Raw genomic sequence first — 22,844 nt, forward strand, 5'->3', positions numbered from 1 at the left:
AAAAATAAGCCAATAAAATAAATTTAGGGAATAATATTGTAGCTCTTATTTCATTTAGATTTTATTTTAAAAAATAATAAATAAAAAAACCTTTTCTAAGTTAAACTTATAACTCTTTTTTTTCTTTTCTATTTTTACTTTTAATCTAAAATAAAAAATTTAAATTAGTATTTTTTATTTTTCCTTAAAATTTCATTGAAATTGAGTTTTATCTTTTTAAGATTTAAAAAAAATATCAAAATAATACTATATAATAAAAAATAATAAATAAAAAACCTTTTCTAAGTTAAACTTAGAACTTCTTTTTCTTTTTTATTTTTATTTTTAATCTAAAATAAAAAATTTAAATTAATATTTTTTTTTATTTTATTTTTCCTTAAAATTTCATTGAAATTGAGTTTTATTTTTTTAAGATTTAAAAAAATGTCAAAATGATATTGTATAATAATAAAAACCCCTAAAATTAAATAACGATTTAGAATTCTTATTTCATTTAGATTTTATTAAAAAAAATAATAAATAAAAAAACCTTTTCCAAATTAAACTGAGAACTTCTTTTTTTTCTATCTAAAATTAAAAATTTAAATTAGTTTTTTAATCTTAAAAAAATGTCAAAGTGATACTATATAATAATAAAAGCCCATAAAATTAAAAGGATTTAGGGAATAATATTGTAGCTCTTATTTCATCATTTAGATTTTATTTAGAAATATAATAAATAAAAAAACCTTTTCAAATTAAACTTATAACTCTTTACTCTTTTTTTTTCCTATTTTTTTAATCTAAAATTAAAAGTTTAAATTAGTGTTTTTAATTTTCAGAAAAATTTCATTGAAATTGGGTTTTATATTTTTAAGATTTAAAAAAAATGTCAAAGTGATACATCAAAACCCATAAAGTTAAAAGGGCAATCGAATGATTTTCATAGAAGTTAGTATTTGATCGACCCATGGAGATTACTCCTTGGGAATTTCACCAGGTCGAAATTTCGTCCTTTTTGGCACAGGAAAGCTGATTGAAGGCCGAGAACTCTCCTCAGCGTGAGTGAATACTTGCCATTGTACTACGCAGAGATATAGGACCTTGTGTGCATCACTCTGACTGAAATTGGACAAGCTGACTGCAGCACAATGAAATCCACGATGTGAACCCCCGCGTTGGTAATTTATCTCTTGAACACGCCTCAATCCATTATCTTTACGGATTTTTTCTCTCTGATGCGAGTGATTATGACACACGATTTTACAGTCATAAATTCGCTCTAGAATCGGGTCTTTGTTTAGATATGGTCTTTGGGAGGTCGGTCTCTTGGCATTCGCGCGCCATTTTTTTTGGTTTTATTTCTTTTTCTGCCATCACTGAGGGTTTCGGTGTTTATTTAAGACTCAGAATTTATTAACTGGATCCTGGTCCCTCTCACATTTGGCGTAGCTTTGTCCAGGCGCAGGGCTCAACCTGATACCATGTCATTGGTGATTATTTTTGAAATTTGGGTTTTCCTTCAAGAGCTATTGCATGCCTCACTTTCTGCCCTGGTAATTTTTTCGTTCATTGCTGTTGAAATTAACGAAGTTTAACCCAATTTCATCTGGGTCAAGTTGTCCTCTGTGGGAATTTCATGCTTGAAATGGTGGGACAATAATTTTTTTTTTAACCAATAGCCAAACCAGAAATTAAAACTACACCGACAATATGTTATTATCTTAGAAAAAGTAACCTTGATGATTTTTTTTCCCGTAGAAAAAAGTCGTAATTTCTATTAGTCAAAGAAATTACATTTTGTAGATGTTATTACATTTTGTAGATGTCTAACCATATGCATAATGAGGCTGGCTGCCTCTCGGACAGTAGCAAAATAACACAGTTTGTTTAAACCATGTACAAGTAGCACAAAAGTATGCCTCATTTTGTCTCCACGCAGGGAGGTCTCATATAGATATTGTATCATAAAAACAGAGATAAACATGTAAATGTACTCCACGCAGGGAGACTTTAGAGTATAAAACTGGAAAAAATTACTGATAACCCCAGGCCTGTAGCAGCCTGAAAAAGTGTCTATAATGAAAACTGTCAGATGTTTACAGCAGCTGCATCACCGCTGCCTTGTAGAAGAAGTACCCCCGTGGGTCGAAAAAATACAAAAAAACACAGTGTGGATAGGATGGGACCGTCTTCATAGCTGTATCTCCCTTTGTGCATGTAGATCTACAAAAGGCCTGTGATAGTGTCGATGGAAAGTTCCATCCACTTCTTCCTGTATTAACCAGTCTTCTTCTTGCCTTTGCGCTGCCTGCTTGGATAGGAGGTCCGCCCTTGTGTTGCGCTCCCTGTAAATATGATAACAATCAAATTTTTCAAAAGCTGCTATAAGCCTGTGTGTCTCATCCAGAATATGTCTCAAAAAAAATACAGTGCAGGTAGATTTTCTGTTGAGCCAATTGCAGACAAGTTTTGAGTCTCCAAACAGTTGAAGTTTTGTGCAGCGTTTTTCTAGTGCAAAGTGGATAAGGTGTTTGGCAGTGGATAGCTCGGCATAATTATTTGTGCCCCTTCCCAGGTATATTTGTAATTTGAAGCAGTGATCTTCCCTGAGGAAGAGGAGGGCTCCTCCCCCACAGCCTTCCGCTTGTGCTGAGCCATCAAAATAGGCCCAGGGGTAAGATTTGTCGATGTGTTCAGGGGAGATGGATCGAGGAGGGGCCTGTGGGGGGTCATCAGGGAGGAGAGCGAAATCTGCGAGGATGTGAGTTCTGATGGATGGCCAGGATGGTATTTTTTGGTCAAAAATTGCACGATTCCTTGCCGTCCAGATAGCCCAACACATGAGGAGGGGGATGTTCCTATCTTTGCCCGAGTGGTTCTCCAGCCAATTCAGCCAGGCTTCAATAATTGACTGTCCTTGCCATCGTTTGAGGGAGGGGGATTGAGAAGTAAGGAGGGACCATTGTTCAATGACTACAGGGCAGGACAGAAAAAGGTGTTCAGTGTCTTCCTCATTGCACCTACATAAATGGCACCAGAAAGGCCCATGGAAGGATCGTTTTTTCAAATTTGAGCCTGTGGGAATTTTGTTGAAAAGGATGGCCCACATAAGCATACGCGATCTGGGAGCTGCTTTGAGATGCCATATAGCTTTCCACCACTGCTGAGCATTTTCTGGCTGAAATTGTTGCATGAGCTTTTGGTAACCTTCCTTAGGAGTGTATGAACCATTTTTTGCAAGTGCCCAAACTATCTCATCTTCTTCTTCCGTTATCCTGATGTGTGCTTGTGTGAGGGCTTCTGTGTAGTTCTCCCATTCATGCCGCCACTGTTCCGGAATGTGGAGATCTAGTGCTGTCTTCCAGGCCTGTTGGAGAAAAGTGGAGTTTTCTAGGTCTGCAATATGTGCTATATGAGAGACACCCTGGTCCATAAGATAAGCCGTTAGCTGTGCTGGAAGTCGATGGGCATTGCCACATCCTATCCAGGGGTCTACACCTATGCGGACTGCGTTCCCCTGATGTATTCTCCATGTTAGACCCTCCCGGATGAGAGGGAGGGAAATGAGAACCGCTTTCCATATGTTTGAGTGTCTTCCGCTTCCCCTGTGTTCCCTGCGAATCCAGCTGAAGATGCTTTCCGGGGCAATATATTTTTCCACTACTACTGTTTTCCAGAGGCTATGGGATGTGATTAGTTGCCATCCTAGCTTTGCTGCCAGAGCTTTTGCGAAAAAATCCAGTCTTTTTATGCCCCATCCTCCCCATTTCTTGGGCCTTGCTATGGTGTCCCATTTTACCCAGGCAAAGAGGTTCCCCTGTTTGTTCCCCTTCCATAGGAATCTGCAGCATATCTTTTGGAGTCTGGTTAAGATTCCTCTTGGTATCCAAGCCAGTGACATCCAGTATACAGGGGTTGCTTCCAGCACAGCTTTTATAAGGGTGAGTCTCCCAGCCCTGGTGAGATATCTGTTATACCACACATTTAATCTCTTCTCCACCTTTGCAATAAGCCATATCCAGTCAGCAATTTTGTATCCCCCGTGTTTCACTCGGAAGCCAAGATATTTCAGCCCTTCCTCCATCGGGTGTAGATGGAAAGGGAACCGGTTTTTTATGTAGATGACCTCATGATGCGAGCAACCAGTTGCTGTGAGGGTGGATTTATGAACATTTATAATCATTCCTGTAGCCTTCTGAAATAGGTCAAAAACAAGTTGTAAGGCTGAGGTGTCGGCCAAGCTTCCGTTTAAGAAGATGAGCACATCATCCACAAACAGGAGGTGAGTGAGAGAGCAGTTTTCCGTGATTTTTATCCCCTTAATCCTGCCCCTCCTATGTTCTGATGCTATCAGCCTGCTAAGCCCTTCCATGATGAGAAGGAACAGTAAAGGGGATAGGGGGCATCCTTGCCGTAGACCTCTTTCGGCAGAGAAGAAAGGGGTGGGGGAACCATTAAGTAGGACACTGTACGGCACATCAGAAATACAGCTCATAATCCTCTTGATGAACATATAGGGAAAACCCAGATGGGTGAGAAGCATTCGGATATAAAGCAGGTTTGCCCTATCGAAAGCTTTTGAGAGATCTACCTTAAGGATCATTCCTTTCAAATGCTTGCTCTGCATTGAGTGGAGAAGTTCTTGTGCAGTACCAATAGCTTCATGGATCTGACGGCGATGGAGGAAAGCAAATTGTTCAGGGGATATATGGGCTGAAAGGATGGGCTTGAGCCTGTTCGCAAGGATTTTGGCCATAATCTTATATAGGCAATTGCAGAGCGAGATTGGCCTAAAATCATTGAAAGAAACTGGCTTATCGGTTTTGGGGATGAGGGCAATGAAGGTGGCTTTGATGGCCGAGGGGATTTTTCCTGAGAGGCTGCAATGATTGATCACTTTAAGGAGGTCCTGGCCCAGAAGCTCGAAGAAGGCTAGATAGAATTCGATGGACCAGCCATCAGGTCCCGGGCTTTTGTCTCTTTGGAAGCCCCGAATGGTGGCTTCCAGCTCTCCCAATGTAATATCTTTAGTGAGCTCAGCTGCTTCCTCGTCATCCACAAACCTGGGGAAGAGCTCGGCCACTCTCATGATCTCTAGTAAACTTGCTTCTCTCGGGGCCCTGTATATGTTCCTGAAGTGTGAGGAGGCTAGGAAGGCAAGTTCTCTGGAGGTGTGGACCTGTTGGCCCTGTTCATTTTGCAGCTCCCAGATAGTGTTGATCGCTTTCCGTCCATTTGCAAACCGGTGGAAAAACTTTGTATTCTCGTCCCCTTCCTTGAGCCAGATGGCTCTACTTCTTAATCTCCAGCTTGCCTCTCGGTCTCTGAGAACTTGTGATCTCTGATTGATAAGGCCTTCATACATGGCTTTCTGTTCCGGGGAGATATAGGTTCCCTCCGAGTGGGATTCTAGGTCTGCAATTGCTTGCTCTGCTTGGGAGATCGTTAGGTCATCCTGTTGCCTTTTCTTGTGAGCCCATTCTCTGGATAGCACCTTGATTTCAGAGAGGTTCCTTACAAAGCAAGTAGCTGGGTCTTCTTCCTCGGGGATCGGATGTGATTTCCAGTAGTCTGATATTAGTTTAATATAGGAGGAGTCCCGGAGCCAAGTGGAATTGAACTTGAAAGGGGCCTTGAGTTTCTGTTGCCTTGCTCCAACTTCGAGAAATATAGGTCTGTGGTCCGATATCCCTCCACTTCCAACCCATTGCCTAGATCTGGGGTGATTACTGTGGAAAGCCTCCTTGATAATAAAGCGGTCCAGCCTCCTGGCTAGGCTTTGTTCACCAGTTCGATTGTTCTTCCATGTGTGCTGAATCTTAGCCGAGGGGATATCGATCCAGTGATGATCCTCAAGCAGCTGCTCGAAGAAATCAGAAAGCGGGTCGATCTGCGCCATATGTCCCCAGGATTCTGAGAAGCCCATAGAGAAGTTCAAATCTCCTCCTATAATTGTATTCTCGGCTAGGAGGAGAGGGGAGCTGAAAAGCTTTCGCCAGAAGAGATCCCTGTTGAGGCAAGGCCCATAGACATTTATGATTCTTAGATCCTCCTCCAGGTCCTTGGAGTATATGTCCGCACCCAAGAAACCTCCTCCACCCCAGATATTCTTCAGATTGATGGAGCAGTTCTTGAAGCCAATAGCTATACCCCCAGATCGTCCAGAGACATCTATGGCGTAGAAAGACCATCCTGGCATCCAAGAGCCGAGGATGGAGGTGGCCGAGTCTGCTTTGCATAGGGTTTCTTGTAAAAAGATGATGTCAACCGGTTCAGAGAATAAGAGTCGCTTCAGGGCCAATTTTTTCTCTGGGCTGGCCAGCCCTCTACAGTTGAAAGATAAAATCTTCATGGAGGGGGATGGGGGAGGGTGTCCTTTGCTCTAAGTACCCTTTCAATGGTGTGCTGTTTGCCCTGGATGACATCGTCCCCAGCTTGTTTCTGAGCCTTGTGGAGGGAGGAAGGTCTGCCTCTTCCCTGCTTGGGCGAGAGGATGAGAGGCCCCGCAGACAGCCCAATGGCGTCCGTCTCTTTCTGCTTGGTGATCGAGCGGGTGGAGTACCTCGGTGTAGAGTTTACCGAGGGGGAGGGCGAATGAAAGGAGAGGGGAGGGATAGAAGGGAGGGAGCAGGAGGCAGGTAAGCCCGAAGGCTGTGGGATGGGGCAAGTCATATATAGAGAGCGTGAAGGGGGAAGAGGCGGACGGGAGACCTTTACCAGGTCGAGGGCTGACGGGGAAGAGGGGGGGGAATCCTGATCGGGGGGGGCATGTGGGAGGGGAGTGATAAACTCAAAGAAGAAAGAAGCGAAGCAGAGTCTGATAAAGGAAAAGACGTACCCGATGAGAAGACGACTCCTTTTGCAGCCTTTGAACGCGTCATAGGAGGAGATGGAGGCCGGATCGGGATCGTTCCTTGCTTCTTTTGCCGAGGTGCAGGTGGCGCTTCCACCGTGTCAGAGGTTATATTGTGCTCCATTCTAGGTGCCGCCGCTGCCGGAGGGTCAGGTAGACCTTCAGTAGTGGGCTGGTCCTGTATTATGGGAGTCTGCTGGACTTTTTGGAGGAGGGGGCAGTCTTTGTAGAGGTGTCCCACTTGATGGCATCTTCTGCATCGATAAGGGATTCCTTTGTAGTCGAGCTTCTGCTTCCTTGAGGAGGATTTCCACTGGATGGTGATGTGTTCCGGCAAACCCCCTCTGGTATCTAGATGAACAAGAACCCTGGCGTATGCCATCATCCCCGTCGAGAGGTAAGATTTGTCAGATTCCATGAAGGTGCCCAAAGAGTTCCCTATTCTCCTGAAGATATCCTCGGACCAATACTGTAAAGGCAGGCCCGGTAGTCTGACCCAGACTGGCCCGACCCCAATCTGTTCCGTCTCCGGGTCGAAAAGGGGTGTCCATCGTTTGAGGAGTACCGGAGCTTTTTCAAAATGCCAGAAAGATGACAGTACCCAGCTTGTGTGGTCCGCCCTTGCGAACCTCAGTGCGAACCAGCCTCGCACGAAAGTCTGGACAGAGGGGATTTCCGCCAGATATTGGCCCCAAATCTCCGTGGCCCAGGTCTTCAGTTTTTCCGCTGAGATATGCCTGCCCCGAATGCGACCTACAAGTACTCTGTCCGCTAAATCCATAGCGTCTCCCCACTGAATGTCTTCTTCAAGTCTCAGGATGACGTCCTCAGATCTGGATTTAAAACAGCGTTGCTTCTTCAAGGGGCGGGAGGACATGCGGCTAGGGTTTTCAGGTGCCCTGGATCCTGCCGGGGGGGAGCTCGGGGGGGGGGGGGATTAGGGTTCGAGCGGGGTGGGGGAATGGCCTCCGGGAGAGGGGGGATAGCGTGGTAGCTTCCAGAGGAGGCAGGGGGAGCAGGGGGGGATAGGGTCAGCGGGAGCAGGGATCTCCAGAGGGTCAGAAGGAAGATTGGGAATGGAGGGAAGCCCCGGCTGAAGAGAAGGACCAGCGTCGGTAGGGGAGGATTGAAAGCAATCCGCAAGGAATCCAAGGGAAGCCGGGGATGGAGCAGTAAAAGTGGCCCAGGAGGAGGGATCACCAGGGAGCAGAGAGGTGGGAAGAGACGGGTCGGTCGTCTGTGTAAGGTCCTCAAAGCTGGCGGACAAATTTTCACTGTACATACCTCCAGAAGTCGAGAACGTGGATCGCCAGATGGAGCTTTCTGCCAGCGGGGAATCCGAGTAATCCACCTCGTCAATGTCCATGTCGCCAGCTGCTTGAAACTACCTCGAATCCAGGTAACCGCCAGAGACCGGCACCGACAGTAAGGAAAGACCGTTAGGGTTGTACAAGCTGGAGATGTGGATCAGCAGTAGCACAGCCAGGTCGCGCAGGCGGAAGGATAGCGACTGTTCCAGCCGTTAGCTGTCGGCGAGGCTGTAGAACCCTAGCGCCGTTCGAAGATGGGTGAAAACCTGAAACGGGGTGAAAACAATGAGGGTAAAAACGAAACAGAGGGTGAAAAGCGGGATGTCAACCGAGCGGAGAGACAAGAGGGAAATAACCCCGGCGCAAAGATCAAGTAAAAGTACGGGGTCGGGGGAGGCTATAGGGCCGTAACCGGCCTGCAACCCCGTTCATGCAGGTCTCCGTTAGGCCATTTCACAGAGCGCCTCTCCAAAGTAACCTTGATGATATTTAAACAGGTGCTCAAAATTAGTGGGTGTTTAAATGTTTTTAGAAATCTGAGGTTTGGGGAGTTTGATTTGTATTTTAAATAAATTGCACACTGATTTAGCACATTAATATTTTTGCAGCTATTTCTGGGTTTCTTTAAAGATTAAATCCGTTAATAATCACTCATTTTCTAGTTATAAAGGCTGGCAGAAAATTTGATTACTATGATTTAAACTCACTGGAAAAAAAGATAAAAGAAAATGCTTTCACTTCTTAATACCTGCATTAACATATGTATGATACTTTGGGCAACCTTCAATTTTGAGTGATTTTGGTTACAAGTTGCATACAACCATTCATATGCATATATTCGGAAATGTCTCCACTGCCACGAAATAGTGATAAATGCAGTTTCAATGTTAGTATTATTTGGACAAACTGCTAAATGGCATGGCTACTATGCCAATCAGTTTGCTCTAAATATTGATATTCCACAAGATGGTTAACGTTTATGTTCTAATCTCGTGGTCAATGTTAAAGCAATTCACTTTTCAATTGATGAACTTGACATGCATATATAGATGCATTGGTAATGTCCTTGATCAAGCACACGATATTGATACTTGAGTGGTTATTCATTGAATTGGAACATTCATCTTTATGGTCCTTGCTAGCACATGATTCACTTTGACACATGATTCATGCAACAAATGACGTGGTTTATTTTCCTTTGAATCTTTCTCTGTTAATTTATGGTATGTTCTATGCTTAGAGCAGTTTACTTCAATTTCTTCTTATTAGCCACTGTTTAGCAATCACATTAACATACAGTAAAATGCAGATAGAACATTAATAGATAGATGGAAAACAAGCCAAGACAAGAAGCACCGGATGTGGCGGCTAGCCAGGGACAAACCCCAATGTGGGGAAACCCTTTGATCAATTCTTCTATAATCTTCAATAGTTCAGCAGAGAGAGAAATAGTACAAATACATAAATCTGTAATTTTAGGACAACAGCAGCAAACCCTAACCAGCAAAGTCAAAGTTGGTCAAACAAGATAGAAATGACCTCCAATATACTTGGTCAATATCCCAGTCAATTAGGCCTCCAACAGAAAGAAGAGGCAGCCCATAAACAGTCTGAAAAACCAGTCAAACGCAGTCAATCTGAAGTCAGCCTGCTGCCACAAACTAGGGCAGTCAACGCTGGTCAAACCAGAGGTCAGAATGCCTCGGTTTGTGTGCCAAAATTTGCGGCCTGCCTAGGAGAGACAGCCACACCAAAACCGCAGCCCTGAAATGTCCACGCTGGTCAAAGCAGGTCAAAGAGACCACCTGCAGCGTCTGCGTCTTCCTTCCTTGCCCTTTTGCGTCCTCCTTCTTCCCACGTGTGAGCTGCTCCTTGTGTAAACCTAATCAACTAAGGAGAGAGAGAGAGAAGAATGTGAGAGATGAGATGAGTGAATAATGCCTCAACCTCACTTGTATTTATATGAAACGTTGAGCATGTGTGCCACACATTTAGCTTCTGGCCGACCTTGACAATTTGTCAAGTAAATACAAATAAATTCATATCTCCATAAATACTTGTCGGAATCGGATGATTGTTAGATCAATCTTAAACCTCTCGATGAGAGGAATCCAAGAAAAATATCAGCTGCCATAAATAAGATGATCCACATGGAGTTTGGCCCTAGTTGCCAATTTTAACACTCCCTCTCAACTAGGGAGAACTCCATTTGCTAATCCATTTGACTGTTGGTACTATTTCTGCCATCAAATGCACTGCCCTGAACTGCTTCTCTCTGCTCTGCTGAACTATGAAGAAGAAGAAATGATTGAGGATGTATCATACCGTCCTCCACTGACCCGAAGTCAGTGCCAGAGAGTGTGTCATACCACTCTTACTGATCCTAGATCAGTTTCATTGGTCCCAGATCAATGGAGGTCATCTTAGCATAGGGAGTATGGTAGATACAACGATGCGTCCATCGATAGTACTACTATGGTCCCTAATCCCATTTCCCTACTCATTGATCAGATGAGAGGTACTTCCCATGAGTCCCAGACTGCATGGGTAGGATGCCTCGACAGGAGAATCATTCATCCTGTCCCTAATTCGCCACGGGGTATCACAGGGGAAGGCTGAACCTTTCACTCTGTACATAGCGCACCACTAGGGGAGGGTGAGTCGCCCTGTGGTCGCATGTCGCTCTAAGAAGTACCCCAAGCCCCCCGGAGCTTCGAGAGCTTAGTGCATCGATCATGCAGGACCCTCATAAGAGGGTCTCTCAACAACTCCAAGTCGTTCTCGGAAAGTCAAGAATTTGACCTTTCCCAGGGGTTTCATTAGAATGTTGGTGACCTGCTCATCTGTACCGATATGTTGAAGCCTTATTGGTCCTTTCTGTACCATATCCTGGATAAAGTGGTACTTGATATCGATATGCTTGGAGTGATCATGAAATATGGGATTCTCTGATAAACGAATCCCGCTTTGGTTGTCACACAGGATCACGGTAGTATCCAATGTAATTCCAAACAGCTCACTGAAGAGCTTGCGCAATCAGACAGCCTCACAAGAGGCCATACTCGCAACAATGTACTCTGCCTCAGCGGTGCTCAAAGCCACCGACTTTTGTTTCCTGCTCATCGAGGATATCAAGGCAAATCCCAAAGAGAAACAACACCTGGAAGTGCTCTTTCGGTCCACCACACTGCCTGCCCAATCAACATCGGTATATCCATGTAGTCTCACATATCCGACAGTATATCTCAACCCATGAGTGATTGTGCCATGAAGGTATCTCAACAGATTCTTGGCACCAATCCAATGTGAGTGGTGAGGCTCAACCATATGTTGACTCAACGTGTTGACTGCAAAACATATATCCAGATAGGAGTTCACCAAGAACATCAATGCTCCGATGAGTTGACGATACTCTGTAGCATTTTGCAAAACAGGTCTGGAAGCACTATCGCTTAACTTCTTGAAGTCAAGCTCCATTGGTGTAGTCAAGGGCTTGCAGTCCACCATACCGAATCTCTCCAATATCTTCACCACATATTTTCCCTGAGATAGGAAAATCTCCCCTGGCTTCTGCTAGACTTCTAGTCTTAGGAAAAATAGTGCATCAGTCCTAGGTCCTTCATCTCAAACTCGGAAGCCAACTCCCTCTTACATTTGTGAATGAGAGGGTCTACACCTGTCAGAAAGAGGTCGTCAACGTACAACACCAGTATGAGAGGTTTATTATCTTCAACCTTAAAGTAAAGGTTAGGGTCGGCTTCACTCCTAGTGAATCCCAACTCCATCAAGTAGCTATCGATTCTCTCATACCAAGCTCGGGGCGTTTGCTTCAGCCCATAGAGGGCTTTCTTCAAATTGCATATGTGAGATTCTTGATCATGAATCTCAAATCCTTCGGGTTGTTCCACATAGACTTCCTCTTTGATCGAACCATGTAAGAACGCGGTCTTGACATCCATTTGATGTAGGTTCCATCCTTGCGAAGCAGTAAGGTTTATGATCGAGCAGATGGTGGTATATCGGGCAACAGGTGCAAATATCTCATCATGGTCTATACCTTCCTTTTGAGAGAAGCCACGAGAGACAAAACGAGCCTTATACTTTTTAGCACTTCCATCAACTCCATGATTTATCTTGTAAAGCCATTTCGAAGTGACAAGAGTTTTGTCCTGGGGTTTGGGGACCACATCCCAGACATCATTCTTCATGATGGACTCGTATTCCTCAGTCATAGCATCCTTCCATACTTGATGCTTCACAGCTTTAGTGAACGATGAGGGCTCATTTTGAATGATCGTGCTCATAATGGTCAAGTATCCATGATACCTGGTCGGCTTCTTGCTTTCCTGGAAAGTCCCTCTAGGTGCAATGTGTCCTTCAGCATCATCAAGTGTCCCCCTAAGCCATGAGGGCCTCTTCCTAGAAGAGGAAGACTCTTGTAGAGGGTGATCAATAGGGTCCATGGGTTCTTCCACTTCGGGCATCGTTTCATCTTGCTTTTCCTCTGGTTTGCTGGTGTCAGCTTCTCCAAATTTTCTTAGTATAAGAAGATTGTCAACTTTGCTAAGAGCCATATCTTCATCAAAGGTGACATCATGGCTAATCTCAACTTCCCTTTGACCAGCCACATAGATTCTATAACCTTTAGTGTTTTCTCTATAGCCCACGAAGATTCCCTTCTTTCCAGATGCACCCAATTTATTCCTTTCCTCTTTCGGCACATGAAAATAAACAGGACTTCCAAAAATTCTAAAATGAGATACATCAAGCTTCTTACCAGTCAACATCTCTTTGGGAGTCTTGGAATCCAATGCTTGATGAGGGCATCGGTTTTGAACATATACTGCAGTATTTGCAGCTTCAGCCCAGAGAAACTTCGGAAGCCTTTGATCATGGAGCATGGAACAAACAAATTCCATAATCGTAAGATTTTTCCATTTTGCCACACCATTTTGCTCAGGAGTGTATGGTGTTGTGGTCTCCCTCTTAATGCCAACTTCCTTACAAAAGTCATTGAACTCATTGGATTCATACTTGGTCCCATTATCAGCCCTTAAGATCTTGATCTTCTTCTCAGTTTGATTCTCGATCAAGGCTTTGAAGTGACGGAACCAGGGGAATACTTCATCCTTCTTTTTCAAGAAGTATATCCAAGTTTTGCGAGAATAATCATCTGTAAAAGTGAGGTAATATAAATATCCTCCCAAGGAGTTCACAGGTATCATACTAGATATGTCGGAGTGAACCAACTGCAATATATCAGAGGTCTTGCTATGGCTTGAGGGAATGGGCCTCTTTTGAGCTTTCCTTCGGCACATCTCAGACATACACCTTCTTGCTCTACTTTAAACTCGGGCATCCCTGTCACCATTTGTCTCACATTGGGTAGAGCTTTATAATGAAGGTGAGCAAACCTTCGGTGCCATAGTTCGGACTGAAGAGATGTGTCACAAGACATGACACCCAGCGGACTTCCTCCGACTTGATATAAAGAGTCAACTCGAAACCCAAGAGTGAAAGCATCTTTAAAATTCTTTTTCCATACACGTACCTTGCCATTGATGAAGGCCACCTTGTAGCCTTTGTCTTCCATTGCCGAAATGGACACCAGGTTCTTCTTGAGATCAGGTACATATAGGACTTCTTGCAAGTGAATTGTGTTACCCTGATTCAATTGAAGAGAAACATTCCCTACGCCTTTCATGGGATATTTGGAGTTGTCTCCAAGAATAATTTCCAGGTTGGTCTCTTTCTCTATTAGATTAGAGAGAGCTTCTTTGTAACTAGTGAAGTGCCTTGAGGCACCACTATCAATAAGCCAATTGCCCAACGAGTCCGGAGGAGAAGTCATAGAGAGGGCCGATATCAGATAATATTCATCTTGCTTATTGTTAACAATGTTAGATTCATACATGGAGTTTCTTGCCTTCTTGGAGGGTTGATGACTTCCTTGATTTCCGACATTCCTCTTTCCTTTGCCATTGAACCTGCGCTTCCTTTGATTGTTGTTGGAATTGCCCTTGGAGTGATTTTGATCATCGTCATGAGATGTGTCCTTTCTATCAGGACACTCCCTCGCATAGTGGCCAATTTTGTTGCAAATGAAACATCTTCCTTTCCTTCCACCTTTCGGTCTGACCTTTCCCTTAGATTTTGCCCCGGAATTATTTCTCCTTTTAGCATGGGAGGAGAAAGCAACGAGATTGCCTCTAAATGCAGGCATTTCCTGCTCTTCCATCCTTGTCTCTTCTTGAATGCATCTCGCCATCAATTCCTCAAATCCTGGAATTACATTATTGTTGAGAAGAGTGGTTCTGAATGCATACCATTTGGATGGGAGCCCTCCAAGAGTTGTGATGGTTAGTTCCCTGTCAAGAATGACTTCCCCAATTGATAAGAGATCATTCTTGATCTCGGTGATCCTTAAGAAGTAGGCTTGCATACTCTCATCTTTGCCCTTCTTAATTTCCTTTAGCTTATTCTTAAGGAACAAAACTTGATTTGCATCACTAACTTTAAATAAGCTTACCAGTGTATTGTAGATTTCCTTGGAGGTGGTCAGCTCGGAAACGTAGGCGACTAGACGCTTGTCGATAGAGTCCCGGATGATCTTCTTTGCTTTGACTTCACCCCTAGTCCACTTGTTCCTTGCAACAACAGATGCATTTGATGGAGGCTCAATGATTCTGCCCCTCACATGGTCCAACACTTCCTGCTCTTCCAATGTCAGATCGAGAGACATTTTCCATCCGTGATAGTCAGACTTCTCACGGAGCTTGTCTTCAACGGGGAAGTGTGATGAGGACCCCATGAAGTCTTTAAGATTGCTTCAACAACCTTTGGTGATTGCTCTTGCTCTTGCTTGGGCTTTGTCTTCACCTCAACTCTGATACCATGTTAATTTATGGTATGTTCTATGCTTAGAGCAATTTACTTCAATTTCTTCTTATTAGCCACTATTTAGCAATCACATTAACATACAATAAAATGCAGATAAAACATTAATAGATCGACAGAAAACAAGCCAAGCCAAGAGACACCAGATGTGGTGGCTAGCTAGGGACAAACCCCAATGTGGGGAAACCCTTTGATCAATTCTTCTATAATCTTCAATAGTTCAGCAGAGAGAGAAATAGTACAAATACATAAATCTGTAATTTTAGGACAGCAGCAGCAAACCCTAACTTGCAAAGTCAAAGTTGGTCAAACAAGATAGAAATGACCTCCAATATACTTGGTCAATATCCCAGTCAACTAGGCCTCCAATAGAAAGAAGAGGCAGCCCATAAACAGTCCAAAAAAACTAGCCAAATGCAGTCAATTTGAAGTAAGCCTGCTGCCACAAACTAGGGCAGTCAACGTTGCTCAAACCAGAGGTCAAAATGCCTCAGTTTGTGTGCCAGAATTTGCGGCCTGCCTAGAAGAGACAGCCACACCAAAATCGCAGCCTTGAAATGTCCACGCTGGTCAACGCAGGTCAAAGAGACCCCTTGTAGCTTCTGCGTCCTCCTTTCTGCGTCTTCCTTCCTTGCCCTTTTGCGTCCTCCTTCTTCCCATGTGTGAGCTGCTCCTTGTGTAAACCCAATCAACTAAGGAGAGAGAGAGAAGAATGTGAGAGATGAGATGAGTGAATAATGCCTCAACCTCACTTGTATTTATATGAAACGTTGAGCATGTGTGCTACACATTTAGCTTCTGGCTGACCTTGACAATTTGTCAAGTAAATACAAATAAATTCATATCTCCATAAATACTTGTCGGAATCGGAGGATCGTTAGATCAATCCTACACCTCTCGACGAGAGGAATCCAAGAAAAATATCCGCTGCCATAAATAAGATGACCCACATGGAGTTTGGCCCTAGTTGCCAATTTTAACATTCTCAACACAAATTCATCTGACATTTTAAATTTATAGTGAGGAAGACTATTTTGGGAAATATTTCAATTGCATTTAATTTTCACAATTCTGAAATAGTTAAATGATCCCTTGGAGAAATTTGCTGATGACTTATCTCTATTTGAATAGTGATGCAAATGAAACATTAGTTCCTTGGCATGAGCTCATCAATACATAAGTTGGTTTCATGGTCTCACTTGCAAACTTGATTTGTGATTTATCTTGCCATTAGACATATGTGCTATTTATGTAATAAATTCATGATGCAATCCTAATTTTGATAACAAATTTGTTTTCTTAGATTTCATTCGTGATTGCATAAATGACTATTGGGTGGGTACAAATATTTGATTTTATGATATACATATGGGATCTTGCAATTTGGATAAAGCCAGATGAAATATTATGATATTTGTAAGGTCAATGTCATCTTGGAATTGAGCATTATTTTCTTCTGTTGCATAAGTTATCATTTTAAGAAAGGATATTATTTAATCCAAGTCAGACTCTCATTTATACTCAACGATAAATTTAGGATTGGAATCAAACATAGGGAAACCCTCCTTATGTTGGGACCTGCATATCCGAAACCTAGATGAGAGGTGTCGGTGTGATAGTGGGCCGCTTTGCCTCTTTGTATCCATCGGCTTTCCTCTTGGTGAGAATGGACTTTGCTCTAGGGAGAGCTTGTGAGATAACACTTCCCATGCCCATCACCAGACCTTGTGAAGAATTCATCAATAACAAGTATAGAACCAGAATTGGATATGAAAAAGATGTGACCTTTCATATTCCAGACTACTCTAAACCAATCCAGTTTCATCTTCACTTGCTCCACTTCCACATGAAATTCGTAAATGCCAACATTGTGATCGGGTTGACCACATGAAAGATCAATGTTTTGATTTTCACCCTTGTGAGTACTATGGAAAACATACTCTTTATTCAAATAGATGTTCCAGACACAAGACACCTGCAAGAGCAAAGATTCACCTTGGATGGATCGCTTCTTGGAAATGGTCTTCAACAACCAAGAAAATATATTGGTCAAATTGTAGAGTTTATTCTCAAGTATTGACAAGTCTTGTAGTGTATAGATCTTCATCTTCTCACCTTGTATCTGACAGGGGGGAATTGGTAGTCAACTACTAGCTTCAAAGTCATATTGGACGAGCTTAAGCCACAACTTGAATCAAAGCCCACAACCATACCCTAGAGCCAAAGTCAGCGCTGTAGCTAGAGACAATTTCATGTTCCATGAGCATGATTTGGTTGGTGGCCATCCTTAAACCACCACTAGGAGAAGAGTTTGACTTATGCTACCCATTTGGTTTGTGGTCCAACCCATTCAGCGATTGGCTGCTAATTACCACCCTTAAACCACCACTAGGAGAAGAGTTTGACTTATGCTACCCATTTGGTTTATGGTTCAGCACATCCAACCATTGGTTGCTATCCACCTTTGTATTTCAACCCTTTTCATAGACTCACATACACCCCTTTGGATTAAAGGGGGGAGGGGGAATGTTGGGAACATAATCCTCTTGGGTCAAGTAAATTTGGCTTATTCGCTTGAGAGGAAGGCGAAAAGCCTCAAGTGAATGCCAACAATCATGAGAAGTCCAAGGGACCTCTTGGAAGATGAAACCAAGGGCCAATGAAATGTATCTATATGTAAATCTTGTTAATAATATGCATATTATGCCTTATCAAATTTGTTTTCTCATTTTCGTGAGTGCTAATAGGTCGAGGAGAGTGCTGGGGTCGAGGACAACAAGCTAGGGTGTGGGGAAAGGTTGCAATCTCAGACAAAGTTCTGTTGGGGAGCTTTGTCGAGCTAGAGCATGGAGTTGGTCTAGGGTGTGGATCGTGGATTAAGCAAAGTATGGGCGTGTTTCTAGAGATGACGATTTCACATTTTTTTTGAGCTAGGGCACATAGGCACTTGGTCAAGGAGTTTTATGAAGCTAGGGTTTGGAGTTGGGCATATGAGCAAATGAGAGATGTCAAGTGATGAAAGAAAAATTGCACCTGTGGAGAGAAAAAGATATGTTTTTGGCCAAGTTACCAAATCAAGAATAGTTTTTTTTCTCCGACTTTTGGATTACCAAGCATTTTGACCTAAAATAGAAGATTGAGCGTTAAGATGGATCTATTATGTTGGTGTGTGTGTGGGTGTATAAAATCTTAGTGAATGTTCGGTATTTAAAAAAATGTTTATTTAAATCTACAAGCTTAATTTTTTTCCATTTTGATTTATAAGCATTAAACATAGACATTACACATCTCATCTATTTTAAATTGCACCCTATGTCACAGGGTTTGCCGAATTTGAAGGTTTAGGTTTGAAATTTGGCGAACCTATTTTTTTTTTTGAAATTCGTTTAAGTTCGCCGACCCTGAAATTCGAACCTGAACGGCGAACCTGAACAAATTCAAACCTAATCCGAACCCGAACTTGAAAGCGAACCTGAACGAACATTAACGCGAATTTGAACGATTTTTTTTGAGGTTCGACGGTTTTTTTTGAAGGAGAAGAGCGATGTGTATAATTTTGGGGTAGTTTTGTTGGAGATCATTTGCAGTAGACAACCCGTAGATACAAAACTACGTGGAGAGGAACTGAACCTTATTCGATGGGCAAGCAATCTGATTATCAAATACCCATTATCCATGAATTTTATTACAAGAGATTATGATTGTAGTGCATCTTTTTCTGTAGACTCAAAATAATAGTTATCCCCGTTTTAATTATAGGTCACACCGTATGTGGAGATGGATGAAAATCGTGGCAAAATAACGGAAATCATTGACAAGAGGTTGGGTATAAGTTACGACATCAAATCCATCACTTGCATTGCCAAATTAGCGATTCGATGCATTCATTTGGAACCATTGGCTAGACCACATGTTAGTGAGGTCGTCGCAGAGCTCAAGGACGCTATCAAACTTGAGGAGCGTAAGACTTCTCTAATGTCGGAGATTGATATCGAGTATGAAGATTTATCCATAGTTTCCATCGGATCCAAAGATATGGAATCTGCTGAAAGCAGCAGCTCGAAGCTAACTCCAGGACCTCAAGAAGGAAGATAAAGCTCAAACTTCGTGGCTATCGATATTTGTGGAATGGTAAACAAGTCGCGTCAAGTCAAATCGATAGACGCTGAAACCGGTTTACCTGAAGTTTTAATTGGTTGCTTTGAAATCTTATATATCTGTTAATGTTACAATGGTTTTCATTCAATGAATTTCACTATTTTGAAATCTTCAATAAATTTTATTAGTTTTTATTGCGTAACGCTTTACCAGCCATTTGCTTCATTAATAAGCCATCCACTACCCAGATTTTGGGATGTGGAAGGGTAACACTATCATTAAGATTAAATAGTTTATCATTTAGTTTTGATAATAACCATATTTGTTGGTTAGAGAAATACATGTCAATTTTTTTTATGTGATTTCTACTTAAAAATTTTGCTTAATTTATTATGCATCACGAAAACTTGAATACACAAAAATAAAAATAAAAAATCATTCAATAAATTTCACTACTTGAAATCTGCAATAAACTTATTAGTATTTATGGTATAATGCATTTACAAGCTCTACAAGCCATTTGCTTCATTAATAAGCCACGCACTACCCAGATTTTGGGTTGTGAAAGAATAACAATATCACTAAGATTAAATATTCCTGATAATAGGAGAATAATTAAATAAAATTAGTTGTATGGTTTATTTTGGGCGGTAAGGAAGAGTGATTCATATCATTTTTATCTAAGTTCAGTTCTCACTAAGTTATATAATGGCTTGAAGTAATATTATTAAAGATAAATAATTTTTTCAAAAATAAAGTATAGATAGGAGATGGTTGGGATGTCCGGTTAATAAAAAGTTGTAAGCCGTCCTCTCATTATTTTTTCATGGTTAAAGGACCTAATATATTAAAAATTTGCTTATATTTTTGCACAAATATTTATGATACATTAAAAAAATATATATTGAAAATGGCATTTTTATATAAATTTTTATGATTATATTTCTAACCGTATAGAAATTTATGAAGAACTTATTTATTATCTTACACTTTAATGGCTAAGACGTTATTTATTAAATGATGGTCATCTCATATCTCATATCTAGATGTTAGAATGATTACATTATTCATGTATGTTTACTAATAAGAATTTGTATTCATGTGTTTATGGATCGATTTTGAATTTTTTATTATTTTGTCATATATAGATATATATATAAATATATATATTGAAAAATATGTATAGTCGAACCTAATGTTGAACCTCATTCGAACCTGATCGGAAAATTCGAATTTGAATCGAACTTAATCGTTGTCGAACTTGAATTCGAACTCGAACCGTGTGACATAGATTGCACCTCAGTGCAATCACTCCTGTTCACTAGCATGATATACCAACTTCAAAAGTATTTATCATATGAAAGGTCTATATATGTGTAGGACTTAGCATGTGAAAGTCATCCATCATATGAGGCCAGCTCTTAACCTATTGCTAAATTTAGTAGATCCACTGCTTGAAAAATGTGAAGCATTTCCAGCGTAAATTCAACATCGAAAAATGCATATTTAATTAGGAAGAATTGAATAGAACACTTCAAGAAGCTCCATTGGTCCTTCAAGTGAATGCAGTTGGCCTGAGAGCATTGTTTTAAGACTTTGGTTTCCTTCCTAGAGCTCAGTCATATAAGGGGGACTAGGATTATCTGGGGACCTCACCTTACTCATTGTTTAGATCTAAAGTAGAGCCTGAATGGAGGCTGAAACTAAAAAATGTTGGAAAGCAATTTTTTTATGCAAGTCGGTAACATTTCTGCAATTTAGATAGCATGTATATATTGGAAGATTGGCAACAGGGGTTTGTCAATGATGTTGATATATTCATAGCATGCATAGCTGCTTTATATGGTGATTTTGTTAGCACATTTTTTGGCATAAATTGAAATTTACTTCCATGGTATAGGCATTTCTTGATATGAGAATGGAGCAGAGATTGTTTTGTAGTTTTGCTGAGACTTATGTCTGGCTTAAGGAGACAGTTTGGTCGAGCAGTTATAGGTTAGCATTTATTTGTTTCCTTTTACTAAGTGGTAATGAGTTCAATGTTCATAGAATCATCATTTTAAGTCCCCACACAATTGTTCTTGATAGTATCCTTTCTCAAATGATCATATAGAGCAAATTTCGGCAGTAGCAGGCTGCCAAAAGAAAACTGTAGACTAATGTAAAAGGGAGTCGAAGTTTCTATGTCAGTAGTTATACTGAGAATTGATCTGTTTTTGTTTGCTGTAATACCATTTGGTCATATGAATAGTTGAAAATTGATTGAAGGTAGCAGACATTTCTGCTGTTTTAAAATAGAAAGCTAATCTTATGTACAAGGAGATATGTAAGGTTGGAAAGAAAAGCTTAAAATCATTTTATAATGTTCCTTCTATAGCTGATTGACTATTCCAAAAGCGACATTTATTGAATAGCAACGTCTTTAGAAGTCATGTACACCTTTGAGAATTATCTATAGTTATATTATTGATTGGTGTACATCTGGATGCTCTAGATGTGAAATTAAGTTAGCAATTTGACTGTGTGTGCACGCACGTCTGTGAAAGTGGTCTAAGAACAAGGCTATTACTTGTCCAAACATAAAAGTATAAATTATAACTATTGTAATGAAGTTTGACAATATTGTTAATGCTATAGGGGACAAAGGGGATTATCTCGCTGTCTTTCTGCCTTATTAAGCATTCTTTAATTTCACACCATTAGTTTGAAATTTCACTGTCCATTTTCCAAATTATTATTGTTAAGTTATAAGTTGCTTCATAAAGAAAAGGTCCACCTATTAATGGTTCGACATTTTGCAGGTACATTGAATAAAGGGGCTGAATCCAAGTTTAATTTGGTTTCAAGATCTCACTCCAACTTTTGGTTTGGGTGGATAACAATAATTCAAAGAGAGCAAAATGACATGGCGGGTTGGGCGGCCAATTATATCTCAGGTATTTTATTTTGCACTCGTGCCAAGAATTCTTTTATTTTGAATTACTACAAAATGGATGGTTGATTGAACCATTCTCAATCTTACTGAATGATTGTAACTAGAATGTGAGGCTCATCGTTGTATGCTTTTGAAGGAACTGAAGTTATGTTGAGGTTACAGTCTTATAAAAGTGGACAGTGCAATGGTAAAGATGTCAGGAGATATATTTAAATCAATGTAGCTGTGAAGAAGTGGTCAATAGATTACAGCATCCTTGAAATGCAGGAATTTACAGGGTAAGTTCCTTAGATAAACACCAAAGGACATCACTCACAAACAGATCATAGATTAGTACACTAGTATTCTTGACGTGGTTAAAACCCTTAAAGAGGGAAACAGTCCACGGCCTAAGCCAACGCGGCCACTTTAGACAATTTATTAATGTAAAAGAAAGAAAATTTACATAAGTTTCTCTCATGAACGGTCACCCTACAAATGACCCTCCATGCTCTTTAAATAGAGATCATGGACCAATCGGGTGTTAAGCCACAGATCAAGTGTCGGTAATACCGAGGAGAAAATGAACCGTTAGATCACTTCATGTCTAGAACATATCGTGACCGTCGGATTGTAAGTTACAAAAGTACATAGTAAAGAAACACACTTTACCTAACTCTACACTAGACCAAGTTATACTTAACTATTTCCTATGTGTTGGAATATCCTAACATCCCCCCTTAAGAACAACTTGGGATAGGATTGAAGGATGTACAAATATGACACAATA

At 41.2% G+C, this 22,844-nt stretch overlaps 1 protein-coding gene across 2 annotated transcripts in view; it reads left to right on the forward strand.

Annotated features, from left to right (window-relative positions):
• Positions 1 to 920: 920 nt before the first annotated feature.
• Positions 921 to 22,844, forward strand: part of LOC149202452 (putative mitochondrial import inner membrane translocase subunit TIM21) — a 194,648-nt gene continuing 172,724 nt past the window's right edge. The window contains exons 1-3 of one of the 2 annotated variants that reach the window (XM_089403176.1): positions 921 to 1,160; positions 1,442 to 1,535; positions 21,942 to 22,076. In XM_089403176.1, the coding sequence (XP_089259302.1) occupies positions 22,041 to 22,076 (36 nt within the window). In that variant the 5' untranslated portion in view covers positions 921 to 1,160; positions 1,442 to 1,535; positions 21,942 to 22,040. The remainder of the gene's footprint in view (positions 1,161 to 1,441; positions 1,536 to 21,941; positions 22,077 to 22,844) is intronic. The other variant, XM_089403175.1, reaches the window with a different exon arrangement.

This window comes from Pinus tabuliformis, chromosome 2_1, assembly GCF_031772625.1.
Source record: "Pinus tabuliformis cultivar Carrire ecotype Pingquan chromosome 2_1, CPIR1, whole genome shotgun sequence".
NCBI lineage: Eukaryota > Viridiplantae > Streptophyta > Pinopsida > Pinales > Pinaceae > Pinus > Pinus tabuliformis.